Genomic DNA, 16,061 nt, shown 5'->3' on the forward strand with positions numbered 1-16,061 from the left:
ACATTGACTTGGAGGGCCAGATGTTATTACCTTGTTAGGCAGGGCTGTTGCGTTGAGGTTTAAGGTTGCTTGTTGTGTTTCGTAGTTTCATTGAGGACAACATAATGCAGAATAATCTTGCAACAATGTGCAAAGAACCCATAACAGACTTACATCTCTCTGTCATTTCATAAACCAATGAAGAACAGCCGGCAAAGGCTGCGAGTCTCATTACTCGTCATAAGACCGCAATACGTATTCATTTTAGGTTGATTCACCTCTGTTGGTTTCCGATCTTCCGCACTCCTGTCTTTAACAGAGCCCCCAATGATGTCATCGTCATTTCTTTTCTGTCTGCGTCTTTTCCTCCGGCTTTACACCTGCGGAGACGGATGAACAGCAGGATCGCAGGAAGAATGGCTGCCATAACTGTATGGACAACGAACATCATGGTTCGACGAAGGTCCTTGTCTCATTTTCCAGACTCCAGAGAGGAATCAGGTGTAGAGATTGCGGTTGCTGATATCTGCATGTCCGTTGCTTGCCAGATAAGGTGGATGAATGGTTGGAGCATAGGACGTGGCTGTTGCTGGGGTTGTGTCGAATGCTTTCATTTGAAGAGAAGCACCGAGGTGGCTCGCTTCTTCGCCAATTACGATTGTTATTGTGGCCTCGTCGCCGGAGTTTCTGCATGTTTGGTGGACAAATTCCCCCCTTTGTGACCTGGGGGTAACAGTAAGGAGAAGACCTCCCGGTAGAGCCATCGTCTTTTGATCCATTATCTAGCTTAAGCGTGAATCCACAATAATGGTACAAGTTAGCTTCCTTATCTCCACCGCTGTCCCCCACAGACTTAGAGTGCTCAGCAAGAGGACTTACTCAGGACAACAGACTGTGGCGGTATCCTTAGCTTTCATACGCTCGAAGTAAGCCGATGAATTCGGATGGGCGTCTACGTCAACGCTGAAGACTGTAGCAGTGGTCCAGTATCTGGGAGAGAATATGCCAGGCGAGTAGAATGCTCCTATAGCGTGACATAATGGCAAGACGCGGTGCCATTGCATCCATTGTTGTAAGCCGTGCAAGCGGCGGATTGGCCGAATAGCTCATTGCCAACTTCTGTAGCAACGTTACAGGTGTTAGAGTTCGCGGAGGGCATAAAGGTTGTGGTCGAACGGCCAACAACTGTCCATGACGGGGATGCGTCTTTCGCCATGGAGGATAACATACTGTAGTAATAGTCATATAACATCCTCTCGAAAACATCCTAGGGCAAGTTGTGGCCAAATGGTGGGAGGTTCAGCTCTTGGCTGAAAACTGGGGATCATAAGGTTTAATGGTGCAAGGACAAGGCGTCCATTGTGAACTACTGCTGCTATGTGAGTTCGATCCAAAAAATGATGTTATCTTCACCAAGCATCATCTGGTAAGAATAAATCTGTAGTGCGCCTCAGTTGCTTTATTGATGCTACCAACTCAGCGGACTCTTGAGATACTGAGGGAGTGGACCAGAATGCCAGCTTCTTAGCCAGACTCGGGGAGGCTTTGATGAAAGTTGCTTGCTTCGCATAAGGCCATCCGTACAACATTCTCCGACTAACAAACAGGATTAGGGTAAAATGAACATGCTTCGGGCTGACAGTATCCCGAAACCCTCGGCCAATCTGAGCCTCGGTTTTGAAAGGTTCGGAACCAAGCCGTTGAAAGCTTTCACTTATGGATCCGCGGAGGCCAGGACGCCAGGCGCAAAGTCAGGGGCTTAAAAAAGGGAACCAGATTTTTCTGCCAGGGTTAGGGTTGTTGCCCAGTCAACCCTGCGAATTTACAACTGCGTAAAAAATAATGACCTGACTTGCTTTGACACACTACTTGCTGTTGTACAGAGCCTGAGTGAGCAACAATAAAGTATCTGATGTGTTGCAGTTGGTCTCCGAAGATCCGATGGCTCGAAGATAACTCCGGCGTGGAGGAAGGTGGCCAAGCCTGCAAGCTGCCCTGTCGATGCCACTCATTGGCAATCTCAGCCCAGCCAGATCACGGGATTCCGCGTTCTGGACGCGACAAAGACCTGTGCGGCGGTCTTGGCTCCAAGGCAGCGACGCGGTATGAACACGTCTTACAGTGAGGACAAAGAAACGGCGGACCAATATTCCACCGTTGCGATGGTCGACCATCGAATAGACAAGGGTCGGAGATGGTGAGCGGACGAAGATAAGTAGGGCTCAAGGACCCCAGGACTCCGTGTTGGACTTGATATCCTCAAACTCAAAGCTTTCTTGACTCCTTACCTGAACCGCGAACATCACTGTACAACCCCCAATTACTAAGCGCGCCTTCACCATGTCCACTACGACTGCCCCGCCAACATTCATCATCAGCGTCCCCACGACCGACATCCCGAGTGCCAAATCCTTCTACACCTCCCTCAACTTCCACTTCCTCCCCGACTGGTCAGACGCTTCCTCCATCTCATTCATTCTCCCTTCTCCCAACAACAACATCGCCCTGATGCTGCACACCCACGACCGCGTGAAGAAGTTCTTCCGTCCCGGGGCCATCATCGCGGACCCCAAGACCACTAATGAAGCTCTCTTCTCGATCAGTGTCAAGAAACCAGAGGAGGTCGATGAGTGGCTAGACAAGGCCGTCAAAGCCGGAGGCGAGAAGGATCCGTTTGTGATGAAGGAGTATGGGAAGGATATGGGAATGTACTCAAGGAGTTTTGCGGACCCAGATGGACATATTTGGGAGGTTATGTGTTGGGTTGCGAAGTGTGGTCAAACAGGGGAGGTGAGGACGGAGTAAGGGCATGTTTAGCGTCACAACCTGGGACTTTCGATGTTGGAAACCGTTGATCGGTTTGCGGGGTATCAGTCTGCTGGCCTCATGCTCGCTCATTTCATTCCAAAGGCTCGAGGATGTCCTGGTGCAAAATGCCTGAACAAGCACAGCTGAACCTCTTTGGCTTAGTGTTTTCTCTCATCATATAGTGAACCCCAACGAAACATTTCATTTTCCGTTATTTCATTCCTTTCATATATCTGTGAACAATTCACTCTGTCACGAAACAGGTCCCATGAAACTCTTGAATAGGAGAGGCAACATGTTGAATAGGTATTGGCGGACAGTGTATGGATTGCTCGGCCAGGATGAACCGTTCTTATCCCCAACAGTGGACCAAAATTCGTGGTATGTGGGGAACGATTTGCCTATTATTGGTGAAGATGTGTGCTCAAGGAACTATCTACCTAGTTTGATGATTGGTCACTGCCTTAGTTTTAAGAGGGTGCACGCTTCTAGTATGCTGAACGAGCCTCTTTTTTTGGACTGCATTGAGCCGATAAGACAAACTCCACAGAATTGTTAGTGACATGCGTAATCGGCATTCCGATAGAGAATAAGCCCTTCGGCCCGAGACAAGCGCACTCCAGAAAGTGTCTGGTTAGGCATATGATGTTAGAGGTTGACAGGCCAAACTAATCCATCAAATGTTGAGTATATGGCGCTCAAAGTCATAGGCTGCATCTGGGGAGAAAGGTAACCAAAAACGTCAGGTCCCAGGGCTGATTGTTAATGTTGTGAAACGGAAGTTGCATAAACGCAGACGCTAAGTTCGGATGGTGACATAAAGGAAAAGCCGTCGTGCGCTGGAATAAGGCTGGTCAAACTCTCGGCAGGACGACATTTGTACCGCATCTGTGTAACGTCAATAACTCAGACTACCTCCGGAGTAACTCATGGCACGACTCTAGCAGCCAAATTGCACAACATTAAGATGCCACTGTCCAGTGTCATTGTACCTTTGTCGGACGGCGACCTGACCACGAGGTCCACCAATAAGTTTGCAGTTTCTTGGTTTTCGGATACATTGCGCCCATCACAGACTTCAGCGACAGATTGGAGCGGTGGTGATTAGCGTTCCTTTCATGGCGTTTCCAGAACTGCTGGGTTGCTCCTTTCGATGAAACCGAACGGGATACAAGCAAGCAGCCCCGTGACAAGACTCGGATATGAACGAAATAACTGCAGTCGAGGACAGACAAAGTATGGAGGGCGACGCTTGTTGTTGGCAGGCATGGCAAAGCCATACCCACACAACCTTTTTTGTTTTTTTATTGATTTGAAAATGACAGAACGAAACTGCAATGTACTATGGGATATCTGTACAGCATGCATACCCGAATATGAAAATAACGGGAAAAAAAAATCGTATATACCCATAAGTATGAACCCGGCCCACTACCATTCCAATCTATATGCATTCCCAGATTCCGCTCTCCCCGATTATATGCTTCGACCCCCTCCCCCCCTTTTCACCTCTGGACCCTTTCAGGCAACCTGGTTAACCGCAGCCTGCACTGCGGCCGCCGCGCTGCCCAGAGCCGAAATCATCAGGATGTTCGGCTGACCGGGGGTATTCTGAGGGAAGCGCGAGTTGAACCCAATCACGTCACGAGCCTTGGTAAACGTCTGCGGCGACACAAACAGCCGGGCAGTCGACACATGCCAGTTAACACCCTCAGAGCACGGCGGGGTAGTCAGCGAGCCAGAGTAGATCTGGAAAGCATTGGCCTTGAGGATGTCAACGACCTCGGACATGACGAGCGGCGGGGTCTTGACGCGGGTGCCGGGGGTAGCGATCTGGTCGACGACACTGAAGACGGTCTCAAGCAGGGTAGTCGGGGCACCGGAGGAAGCACCAGCGTCCTGGCGGCCCATGATGCGCGAGCGCTTGGCGGCAGCGGCCGCGGCCTGATCGGCGATGTTAATGTACACACCGATGACGGCAATCTCTTGCTGGGCGGACTGGAAGACCATGTGCATCTCCATGGCCTGGGAGGTGCCGTTGTCGAGGTGCTCGGAGGGCAGGTGGAAGTGGAATTGTTGAAGCTCGAAGGTCTTTCCGTTGGCGGTGAGGGTGCCGCCCTGGGTAACGACCTCGACAGTCGTGCCAAGATTCTCGAACTCGGCACCATCGGGCATGTCGTTGACGGTCAGCTCGACGTCAGAGCCCTGGAGGATCTCGAAGACGCCGTCAACCATGTCGATGGGGGATTGGCGGGTGCCGGTTGCGCAAGCGGTGTTGGCGGAATCTAGGGCCGCCCAGTTAAGGGGACCCTTGGGTAGGTGGTGTCAGTGGCTGCCATGTACGATCGGTCACTGGGAAGCGACTTACTATCCTGCCGATGTAGCCAAAGTTGCCAACCTTGACCTCGCCGCCCTCCTCAGCACGGGGCTGGAGGAAGGTGCCGTGGGCGCATGATGCGAGAGCTCGCGTCGCCGACGCGGCTAGCAGAAGAGCCTTGAGAGTTGAGCCGTACATCTTGGTGGATCGGAGGTGTGAAGTTGAACAAAATCGGGTGCTGGGATGGAGATGGAGTATGGATGGGCCCAAGACTAGGACTTGAAACAAGTATGACCAAACAAAAATATAGAAAAAGAAGAAGCGGAAAAGAAACGAAGAGGTCCCAGACCTGCCGGCAAGCCAAGAATAAATCAAGAATAGAATGGAAAATGAGAAATCGTACGACTTCCTCGTGATTTTTCCAGCTGGCCGGGCGGGAAGATGGGAGATCTTTGTATGCCCTTGGGGCAGAGATGGGCGATCATCGCCCCTTACCCCGTGTTTTGGACGTGGCCGGGTCAAGGAGAACCAAGGAGAAGGAGGCTCAGCCTCGGTCTCCCGCCGGGTGCTCCTTGATGGCAACTCCATCGCCAGCCATAGCCGCGATGGGCCCCGGACGACCGGGATTAGCGGCAGGGTTAGGGTCCCTAGCCATGGGTCCGTGGTGTTGGGAAAGGAAATGCGAGATTTCAACACGGCATTGCGCGTGGGATGGCAGTGTTGGATAGTACGGAGAGGGCCTGTTGTGATGGCGATCATCGCCGCCAAGACTCAGAGGGGGTTCTAAGGGGGTTCCGTTGATGTGCTGGCTGCGATTCAGGTGCGACAGCCAAGAAATCGACTGCCGCATCTTGCTTCGCCTTAGCCGCTTGGCGCGCGATCCGCGCTGCGGGCTTCGATGGCTAAGATATACGAGCATCCCAGGCTTCGAGGGCGACAGCGGCGATGAAAAATTCAGTTTTTGACCAGCCATCCAGTGTAGTGCGATGGGCTGTCCAGAATATGTGGTCACCTGGACAAAAGAGAAGAAGCGCAGTGCTGCGCTCACCGGGGCATCCATGTTTGACGACAGCAGCGACGACAGTGGGCAATTCCAGATAAGCGCCGTTGCCAAGAACGTGGGGTGTTGTTTCGGTGAGACGTGAAGGCTACGGGGGTAAGAACGGAAAGGAGTTGTTCTGCATCAGAACTGACTGCGATTGTATTGACGGTCCCATTCCAGCTTGGTTGACGCTGTGACCTTCTCCGGCGCCTAGGGTGTGAAACAGAAGAGATTGAGAAAACACTAGGAATCGATGTTTCCTGTTCTACTTCGTGTCCAGTCCAAGCTCTAACAGTGTAGGCTGCGACCTTGATTGGGTTAGTGTGTTTCATCTACCACTGCTGACACTCGTTTCTCAACATCGGTCGCTTAAGCACATGGCTTTGGAGCGCTTTGCGGCCGTAATTACAGCATGCTGAAATGCTACCGGTCTATATATGATAGGCGCGGATCTGGTTTCTCAACAGACCTAGAGTTAACTGGCAAGGACGGGAGTGGGAAAGATGAGGCAGCTGGAGCCGACTTGAGAACAAGCTGCAAGAAAAGCGACACAACTGAGTCTTCACTGGACGAGTTGAAACTTCGGATGCGACCAACAAGGCTGAAAAATTCCAAATCTCTTCGCTTGACAATAAAATCGAGCAGGTTCCCAGAATAACTCTCACCAAGGCTTTAGAAGTGAACCTGCTAAGGCTCAATCAGTAGCACGTTTTGGCTATGTATTAGAAGATCGTCATCTGAACATTTTTGTCAGCAAGTATATGCGGGCGTCAAACACACAGAGAGGCTCTCGGGCTTTCGTTCCACATACGTGAGACAAGATTGCCATCCCGTCGCCGAGACGGAAATTCCACGTGGAGGTTCCGGAGCCGCTTGGGTAGATGCATATAGCATCGACATCTTTCTTCATTTTTAGCATTTGCAGACGCCAATCTTATCTAGACACCTCTTTGTCGTTTCCTTGACAAATTGATGCCGAAGGATGATAAGGACCGACTTCCCAACTTGATCGGGATCGGCCTGGGCCAGGTGACGCATTCTGCTGGTCTGGACCTGTGTCAATTGTTTGCGCGCGGTCAACGCGCTGAGGAGCGTCGCACGATGGCCGCATCTATATCGAGAGGCTAGGCTTCCAGAATATCCCAGTCGTCATCAAGATGAGCACCGAAAAGGCCATCTTGGAGCTTTGGATGGGTCAGAAGGCTATGCGATGATCCAAGAATCGACTGTCAGGAATATATGTCCAGCAATTGACGCGTCATTGCGATAGAAGACGAGATGAACCGAATGTTCTCTCAAAAGAGGTTGGGTGTTCGATCGGAATCATGGAAGTCGATGCATGAAAGAAATGGGATTGATCCGGCAACTTCAGTGGCGCAGCCGAGTTGGTGGATCGGTTTGCGGAAAATCGAGGATGCAATAAGGTTTTCCTTGTCTGACATCTCAGCACCAACGCTGTCTATCGATAATCTCGACTGCTTGAAATCACGTAATCATTATCGATAAGATGCAGCTCTCCCAACACCAGACCGCCAGGAAGCTTGGGGCGAGAGCGCAGTCTCTGAACAAGCCATTCATTCACCCTCATGACCTCCAACTGCAATTGTGACTCAACTGTTCAGCGCTGAATATTGATGATAAGTTTTGTGAAAGTTCTATTCATATGTATAATTCTGACTATATCGAGTTGTGACAGTTGTGCCAAATATGTTCGCCATTTCCACATGGGATTGTTGGAGATTTTGGTTGATCTTCAGACCTGCAGAGTGACCATTTGACAATGGCGTCAACTGCCGAAACATAGCATTCAGAATGCCTAATTGACAATCTTCTAACCACTTTGGTTTGCAATAATCTCGTTGCATCCATCCAAACGGAGTTAACGGACCTTGGCGATCCAGCAATCTGTTGGAGTTAGCGGCAGAAGAGCGCGCGATCTCCGCCAACGATTGCATCACAGCTTTTGTGGCACCTCGCAACCCCTCCGCACCGAGTCCATAACAATTGTTGTTGCACACTCGCCATGGGAGTTAGCCGGCGTTAGAATGTCGTCAACGTGGGGTTAAGCTCGTCTTGACCATCGCGACACCCGTCGCCATCCCATCACCATTGACCGTTGATGGAATTGTGCCTGCTGTGTGACCCTTCATTGGATCTTGACCGCGCACGCCAGATGGACTGCAGTTGTCGAATTTCTGTAGGATGTGCGCATCATTGATGTCGCTGTGATGCATCATCGGCAGCGGAGATAGAGAGTCTTTCATATGGGTTGCGGAAGAGGATAAAAAGGTCAATGGGAGCGTCAATGTTGGTTTGACTTATCACATCATCATCACTTCGAGAGTTAGACGAGCATCACAAACTCAATACCTTTTATCTTCTCAACACAACTTCAGAATGGCCCCCTCCGCTGTCGAGACTGCTGCCCCGGTGGTACCGGAGATCAAGGAGAAGGTCCTGCCCGGCAAGGCCCAGACGATCAACCCCATCGCCAACCAGCCATGGGAGGAAGTCCCTGAGCTCTACACAAACCACCGCGAGCCCCTGAAGCTCAGCGGCGCCCTCGACCACCTTGAATACTTCGATGTCACTCCCGTCATCGGTCGTGAGTACGTCAACGTCGACCTGGTCGAGCTCCTCCGGGCACCCAACTCGGACGACCTCCTCCGCGACCTCGCCATTACAAGTACGTCGTCACCCGTACGCTTACCCATTCAACGCTCACTAACACCCAAAAGTCTCCCAACGTGGCGTAGTCTTTTTCCGCAAGCAAGACAACCTGACCGATGACCTGCAAAAGGAGCTGGTTGACCGGTTGGGCAAGTTGACAGGCAAGCCAGCCACATCCGGCCTTCACATCCACCCGGTCAGCAATTCCCAGCGCGAACACGGTACCAAGGACGATGAGATCAGCGTCATCTCGTCGGAGCAGGCCAAGAAGCTGTTCTCGGACCGCTGGAACGGCACCAAGCGCCACCAGAGCAGCAAGCAGCAGTGGCACTCGGATATCACCTTCGAGCCGATCCCGAGTGATTATGCCCTGCTCAGGCTGACACAGCTTCCCAAAACCGGAGGAGGTGCGTTCCACCTTTGAACCTCTGTGTGAGAAATTGACTAACAGCCCCCCTCCCCCCCAGACACTCTCTGGGCCTCTGGCTACGAACTCTATGACCGCATCTCCCCGACCCTCCGCTCCTTCCTCGACACTCTCGTCGCACACTACGCCCAGCCAGGCTTCAACGAAGCGGCGAAGCGCAACAACTTCCAACTCTATACCGCCCCGCGCGGCGCGCCCGAAAATGTCGGCGAGGCCCTCGAGGCCATTCACCCCGTGATCCGCACCAATCCAGTCACCGGTTGGAAGTCGGTCTTCGCCGTCGGTCACCACGTACAGCGGATCTATGGTCTGTCCGAGGACGAGAGCAAGCACTTCCTGAACTGGTTTGTGCAGCTGATCGTAGAGAACCATGATCTGCAGGTCAGGTATAAGTGGAAGAACGTAAACGATGTGGCGATTTGGGATAATCGGAGTGTGTACCATGCCGCGACGCCGGACTATATTGGTGAGGATTTGGGGGAGAGGAGGGGTAGCCGCGCTGTGAGCTTGGGTGAAAAGCCGTACTTTGATCCGGCAAGCACGAGCAGGAGGGAGGCACTGAAGGCGCAGAAGGCTGCTTAAGGGTCAGGGGTTCTGCCAAAGTGTTTGTTATGTTTCCAGGTTTCGTTTTCATGAATAGGGAATGCATATCATTTGTCCAGTTACTTTACTTTTCCTGGCATAAGGTTTGACAAAGCATCAACAGCGCTGATCGGTGACTCTGGTAGTCTGAGTGTGATGAGTCAGAATCACCATGATGAAGACACCACCAAGACAGTACCGATAAGACCTTAATTTAACACCTGTCCAATATCATCTACCTCGGTATTAACCCAGTGATCACTTCATTATTAAAAGCCATCATCAAGCCGAAGCAAAACGCAATCCCATAAAACACCTTTCCCAATCCCATCCGTTGAACCCCCCTCATCATCATTACTTCCCTACCACCCATTACTCCATCAACACTTTTTGGCTAACCGAGACTCCCCTCACAACTTTCTAAACACCGTCCTAAAAATCTCCCTACTCTTCACCAAGTTCAGCATCCGCAACCGCTCATTATCCAGATGCGCCGCGTCACTAGCTTGACCGCACGGAAGATGAGCCGCAGGCGCGTTGAACTCCTTCTCGAGGAATCGAATCGGCGGAATGGATCCGCCTTCCCGGATATACAACGGCTTGCGTGTCTTAGGCTTGGTTTCATCACTGGTGGCATTCGCAGGCAACGCCACGCGACTGCTGTCATCCTCGTCGGCAGCCTCGCCATTGAGGCCCCACGCCTGAACAATTGCCTCTTCCAGTGTTCGGAAGATGTAATTCCCCGGCACGCCGAGCCACGGCTCAGCCTTGTTATCGATCCTGACAGTAAGCGTATTCTCGCTGTCAAACTTGGCAAACTCGTCGTACAAGAACTGGGTCATCGACTCAATGACCTGCTCGACCTCCTGGCCGGGGACAAGACGGATACTGACGTTGGCCGTGGCATGGCTGCTGATGAGGGAGCCGTCCGGGCCAGAGACGTTGTAGCGGTGGATGGTCAGGTTGGGTTCGCGCCAGCGGGCCATGAGGCTGCGCTTGAGGACGTCGAGTGGGCCGGATGAGGGGTTGCGGCGGAGGAGGATGGAGGCAATCTCGTCATAGCGCTGCTCTTCTTCATCGGTCATGGGGAGGATACCATCGTAAAAGCCGGGGATCTTGACGTGGTTCTTGTTGTCCTTGAGCTTCGACAAGAGAAGGGTCAGGTCGGTGAGAGGTTCGGAGAGCATGTTGCTGCCATCGACACCAGAGTGGAGGTCGGGGCGCTTCGAGTCGATGCAAATGGTGGCATGCAGGACGCCGCGAAGACCGTACGTCAGGCAGGGGACGTCGTCATCAAGCCAGTAGCTGTTGGCTAGCAGAACGTAGTCAACATGACCGATGAGGTCCTTATTCTTGCGGATGGTTTCCTGGAAGCCGCGGGAGCCAGACTCCTCCTCACCCTCAATAACAAAGATAATGTCTGAGTCAAGTTGCTTGGCCTGGAGCAAGTCAGAGACAGCATACAACGCAGCCATGATAGGGCCCTTGTTGTCGCTGACGCCACGGCCATAGAGATAACCATTCCGGCCCTCCATTTTGAACGGATCTGACAGCCACTTGTCAGCCTTTATCTCGGCGGGGACTACGTCGTAGTGACCATAGAACAAGATACGCTTGCGCTCGTTGGCTGGCTCCAGCTTGCCGCTGAACCGGGCCAAGACGATTGGGTTATGCAGGCTGCCTGTGCTGAGTACATCAACCTGGGCACCGAGCCGCTTGAACAAAGATGCGAGGAATGTAGCGCCCTTGCGGCAATCCTCAGTGAATTCAGGCCGCGACGAGATAGTTTTGTACGAGACAAACTCGCGCAGCGAAGTGATCATCATATCCTCCTGGACTTCGCGGCCCTCTTCGTTATGGGTGGGCATGCCATTAACATGCCAGACACGGACAGTGTTGTCATTGGCGCCAGTAATAAAGAGCTGCTCAGTCGCGTGCACTGTGACGGCCGAAGACAAAATCTTGCCTTCGTGGGCCTTCCAGCGGTTAAGGCACTGGTACTTCTGGCTTACATTCTGAAGCAAGCCGTTCTTACCGCGGCCATAGTGGACCGTGCTATGTTTCGCGATGGAGCCACCAGTACCGCCGCTCCAAAGTAGGCCAAAGCTCATATTCAAGGTGTTAACGTTGCCGTCATGGGCCTTAATGACACGCAACTTCTGCTTAGTATCGAGATCCCAGAGCTCAATGATGCCTCTGAGCTTGCCGGCATAGAGGAACGATCCGTCGATGGCAAGTGACATGACCGACTCACTATCGTCGTGGCCAAGCACCATCATCTCCTCGATGTTGCCCACTACGCCATCTCCTTCACCGTATTCAGGTTCGTCATCGGTGAGCCTCCAAAGCTTGATTGTACCATCTCCGCCGCCTGAGATCAAGATCTCCTCGTCGGGATCGGCCAGGACGGTAGGGCCCTTCGCAATCAACATGCAAAAGACCCAACCGTAGTGAGCATACCGCTGAATGGCACTGGAATCGATCTCTAAAACTGTCTCAGCCTTAGGAATGAGGGCATAGTGCTCTTCCATGCGACGAGGGGTCGAGGTGCCGCCGACAGCACGGGAGTCAAAGAAGCGATGCTGACGAATGTCAGGATGTTTCGGCGAGTCTCGTGGCACTTGGCGAGTCGGGTCATTGAGGCTAATCCACTGAATGTCCTGGGTCTGTGTACCGAGGTACAGCGTCTGGTGCTGGGGCGACCAGGCAATGCTGAAGACGTCGCCGACGTCGTACGTGCTGTAGATTTCGTACAGGCGGATGAAGGTTTTAGGGCACCAGACGCCCAGGATGGGCTCGCAGGCGCTCGAGAAGAGGTACTTGCCGTCGTCGGACAGGAGCAGGTTCAAGACACTGCGCTTGTGGGCCTGGATAGTCTTGACATGCTGGTAGGTGCCGAGCGACCAGATCACGATCTCACCCTTGCTGGTGCCGGCGAAAATGTAGCGATCGGAGACGGCGAGGGCTAAGACAGAGCCATCGTGCCGGAGCTCTTGCATCATATCAGGAGCTTCATCGGGGCATTCGTCGTCGAGGCTGCCTGTCCGGTTCTGCGTCATGGTTGGGGAAGAGTCTGCTGCTGCAGGAAAGAAAATAGGTTAGTTATTAAGACAAACCCAATTATCCAGAGAGGATGGAATAATTGTGTTTGTGTGCAATTGGTGCCAAAAAAAGCACCGCGCGAGATGAGGACAGGAATTCAATCCATGCAAACTATGGACAGAGACGACTGAAAAGGCGGATGGAGGTGTCCCGGAGTGGATGCGTGAAAGTCGCTGACGCCATTTGTGGGCAGCAGTTCTCGATCCGCAACCCACGGCGGTGCGCGGCTGCCCCGCGCAACTGCCATCCCCGCCATTGGCAGGGGTCCGCTGGCGTTCCCCACGTTTCGGCACGTGCTTCCCAGGCGTTCTGTCATCGGCAGGCACGACAAAAGCTCATCGCGTTGCTTCCATCGCGAGTCACAGCCTGCCGCTTGACGTGATTCTACTTCCGACCTGAGCGATGGATTAAGGCCCAGGAGATCGATTGAGACGCCGCGCCATGACGGTGATTCGAGGGAACCATGCAGCCAGTGAAGGCCCTGTGGTCGCAGGACGGCAGGGCTCACATGGAGACACCCAGGAACCGCCATCTTGGGTCACAAACATGCAGAAGAAAGTCGGGCAGCGGCGTGGGGGTTTCGCGAGGGAATTGGCCATCCACAGGGCTTAGGTAGACGGCCCAAGAACTGCCTAGAGCTCAGAAGCCGCCAAACACCCAGACCAGGAAGACGTGCTGCGATACTTAGGACGAGGGTGGTAGTGTTACTCACCGGCACCAATCCCACGGGCGTGGGGTGTCTGCTGCGCAACCACAGTCGCTGACGACGCTGCCGCTGCCGCGGCCCTAGCCTTGAAGATTTTGGTGCAACCTTTGCAGGGCGCTTGGCCTTCGTTGGCCTCATTGGAATAATAGTAGTACTGGGCACTCCATGGATCAAACGACTGCCGAACGCTCTCCACGCACAATGCCATGTCTTGCTTGTCGTCTCGAGGAGCTGGGACCCCAGAACCAGAGCCAAAGCTAGGCGCTGCCGACGTCGAGTCAGAGTTTATGCCTCTGCTACTTTGAGAGGATCGCAGGGGTTGATAGGAGCTGGCTTTGCTGGTTGTCGAGGACGACGGGTTTTGGTTTTGTAGCGGCTCCATGTTGGGTTCTCCGGTCTGTTCCTGGCTGCAAGTCATCCTGCCGGTGCTGAGCGATGACGCGAGATCAGGGGTGAACTGCGCGATTCCGGGCTGCAGCGCTCATGACCTCATAGTCCAGAGCGTATGGTCGAAAGAAGAAAGACGGAGGCATCTCACCGCTTTTCGCTTTCGCGGATTCCTCGCAACTCAGGCTGACCAAATTAGGGTCACACGGTGGGTAAGAGGATCAAAGTAGCGTCCATAGAGCAGCAGACTCAGGCTACTGCGCACAGCGAGGGCGGCCGCCACCCTATTCATATACTGATTGGCAGAAACTTCCAAACTGGGCCTAGATAGGTGCCACGAATCGCTCTGCTGTCCACAAAGCCATGGTCAAAAGTGTCCATGGGCTGCTCACCATAGCAGCAAAAGTAGACATGAGTATAAGTTCTGTTTGTGTTGGAGATGTGTGGCACTTAGAAGTGTAAGAACCAGCCGGCTCAGTACCGTGGACTGTGACAGACGCATGTCTTGGTCGCGGCAAGCTGCCGGTCACGTCTCATCTAACTGGTTTAAATAGAGAGAGATGAGCACAAGATAAGAGAGTTGAGCACATTTGAGACAATGGTACCGCAGTGGAGGTAAATCTTTCCGCTGCGCACCAAAAAAAAGCGCTCATCAAAACTGAAAGACAGGACTTCTTCAAGCGTCACCCTGAAAGCACCCTCCATTATCATAAAGCAAGCGAGGGTTGAGGGAACGACAGGACAGCACGTCACAGTAACAGCGGGTGGACACCGACAGATTTCAGACATCAAGGAATCATGCATGCTGCGGCTGAATAACTGGGAAAATCTGGATCGACTCCACGTTGACATGATGAATCAAAATTCCTGGGGCAGCATGGTTAGGTCCACCGCCTGATGTTCGCCATGATGCCAAGCACAGCCTTATCGCCCTGTTGGTGTTTAACCGTGCTTTTGCCGATTGATTTTCGGGCTGGCTGCGGGTGGCACCAACCCCCAGTTGCCTTGCCTCAGCTCGGTGGAGGGGAGTGAGGTTGGCCTGTGCGTCCATCAGATCCTTGCATGCAACAATTTTCTTTGGATGTGTCTGAGATCATCGAAGAGGCGTCTTGTGAAGTTTGGCATCCTAATATCCAAACCCTCTTATCGCCTCATACCTTTCCTGTCGACAACCGCCGCCAGCGACACCATCTTTTGTCGAAATTCTTGGTTGCTGCTTTGCCTGATCTACTTCGACTCTTCGTATTCGGCCATCCGACCACCGTCTTTTCCCAGTATCTCCATCGTTGCCATCGATCCTCCATTTCGATATCTCGGCTTTGTATCTCACCTTCTAATCAATCTACAAGATGGATCACACTCGCGACCCCTGCCCCTGGGTTATTCTTAATGACTTTGGTGGTGCTTTCTGCATGGGTGTATGTATACCGCCCAGCCGATTTCTCAGCGCAAATACCTCGACCTAGCAGCCGAGTAACCAAGCGCATGCCGACTTCCTCTCGAGCTCGACAGCTAACATATGCCTTGCCTAGGCTGTCGGTGGTACAATTTGGCACGGTGTCAAGGGTTTCAGGAATAGCCCGTATGGCGAGCGGCGACTAGGCGCCATCACGGCCATTAAGATGCGTGCCCCCGTGCTGGGCGGCAACTTTGGCGTGTGGGGTGGTCTCTTCAGCACATATGATTGTGCCGTTAAGGGCATCAGGAAAAAGGAGGACCCGTGGAATGCTATCGTACGTTTCTCTCAGGTCTCATTACGACAAGCCCGTTCTAACCATAGACAGATTGCCGGGTTCTTCACAGGCGGTTCGTTGGCCATTCGTGGAGGTTACAAGGCGGCGAGGAATGGCGCCATCAGTTGCGCTATCCTACTCGCCGTTATTGAGGGTGTCGGTATCGGCTTCCAGAAGATGTTCGCAGGGGCGACGAAGCTGGAGGTGAGCTTCCCATACTATCTCTCCTTGACCGTCTTGAGACTGACCCGTCCCAGGCTCCCCAACCGCCACCCTCAGGCGACAAGATGCTTGCTTAAGCGAATGAA

At 52.9% G+C, this 16,061-nt stretch overlaps 6 protein-coding genes across 6 annotated transcripts; 3 read left to right on the forward strand and 3 right to left on the reverse strand.

The window, feature by feature from the left end:
• Window positions 1–2,319: 2,319 nt before the first annotated feature.
• Window positions 2,320–2,784, forward strand: CTHT_0041600 (uncharacterized protein; the record flags this gene model as incomplete). Its single annotated transcript, XM_006694501.1, has 1 exon — window positions 2,320–2,784. The coding sequence occupies one exon, from the start codon at window positions 2,320–2,322 to the stop codon at window positions 2,782–2,784; it is 465 nt and encodes a 154-aa protein (XP_006694564.1).
• A 1,524-nt stretch (window positions 2,785–4,308) lies between these two features.
• CTHT_0041610 (uncharacterized protein) lies at window positions 4,309–5,302 on the reverse strand (the record flags this gene model as incomplete). The annotated part of the gene is made up of 2 exons (XM_006694502.1): window positions 4,309–5,097; window positions 5,156–5,302. The coding sequence occupies 2 exons, from the start codon at window positions 5,300–5,302 to the stop codon at window positions 4,309–4,311; spliced, it is 936 nt and encodes a 311-aa protein (XP_006694565.1).
• A 346-nt stretch (window positions 5,303–5,648) lies between these two features.
• Window positions 5,649–6,164, reverse strand: CTHT_0041620 (uncharacterized protein; the record flags this gene model as incomplete). Its single annotated transcript, XM_006694503.1, has 1 exon — window positions 5,649–6,164. One exon carries the CDS (start codon window positions 6,162–6,164, stop codon window positions 5,649–5,651), a length of 516 nt encoding a protein of 171 aa, XP_006694566.1.
• A 2,379-nt stretch (window positions 6,165–8,543) lies between these two features.
• Window positions 8,544–9,825, forward strand: CTHT_0041630 (uncharacterized protein; the record flags this gene model as incomplete). Its single annotated transcript, XM_006694504.1, has 3 exons — window positions 8,544–8,832; window positions 8,885–9,223; window positions 9,284–9,825. The coding sequence occupies 3 exons, from the start codon at window positions 8,544–8,546 to the stop codon at window positions 9,823–9,825; spliced, it is 1,170 nt and encodes a 389-aa protein (XP_006694567.1).
• A 410-nt stretch (window positions 9,826–10,235) lies between these two features.
• On the reverse strand, window positions 10,236–14,015 carry CTHT_0041640 (uncharacterized protein; the record flags this gene model as incomplete). Its single annotated transcript, XM_006694505.1, has 2 exons — window positions 10,236–12,904; window positions 13,640–14,015. The coding sequence occupies 2 exons, from the start codon at window positions 14,013–14,015 to the stop codon at window positions 10,236–10,238; spliced, it is 3,045 nt and encodes a 1,014-aa protein (XP_006694568.1).
• Window positions 14,016–15,369: 1,354 nt separating this feature from the next.
• CTHT_0041650 (uncharacterized protein) lies at window positions 15,370–16,052 on the forward strand (the record flags this gene model as incomplete). Its single annotated transcript, XM_006694506.1, has 4 exons — window positions 15,370–15,438; window positions 15,553–15,753; window positions 15,805–15,957; window positions 16,011–16,052. The coding sequence occupies 4 exons, from the start codon at window positions 15,370–15,372 to the stop codon at window positions 16,050–16,052; spliced, it is 465 nt and encodes a 154-aa protein (XP_006694569.1).
• Window positions 16,053–16,061: the final 9 nt, after the last annotated feature.

The sequence above is a fragment of the Thermochaetoides thermophila genome (assembly GCF_000221225.1).
Source record: "Thermochaetoides thermophila DSM 1495 unplaced genomic scaffold scf7180000011818, whole genome shotgun sequence".
Classification (NCBI taxonomy): Eukaryota; Fungi; Ascomycota; class Sordariomycetes; order Sordariales; family Chaetomiaceae; genus Thermochaetoides; species Thermochaetoides thermophila.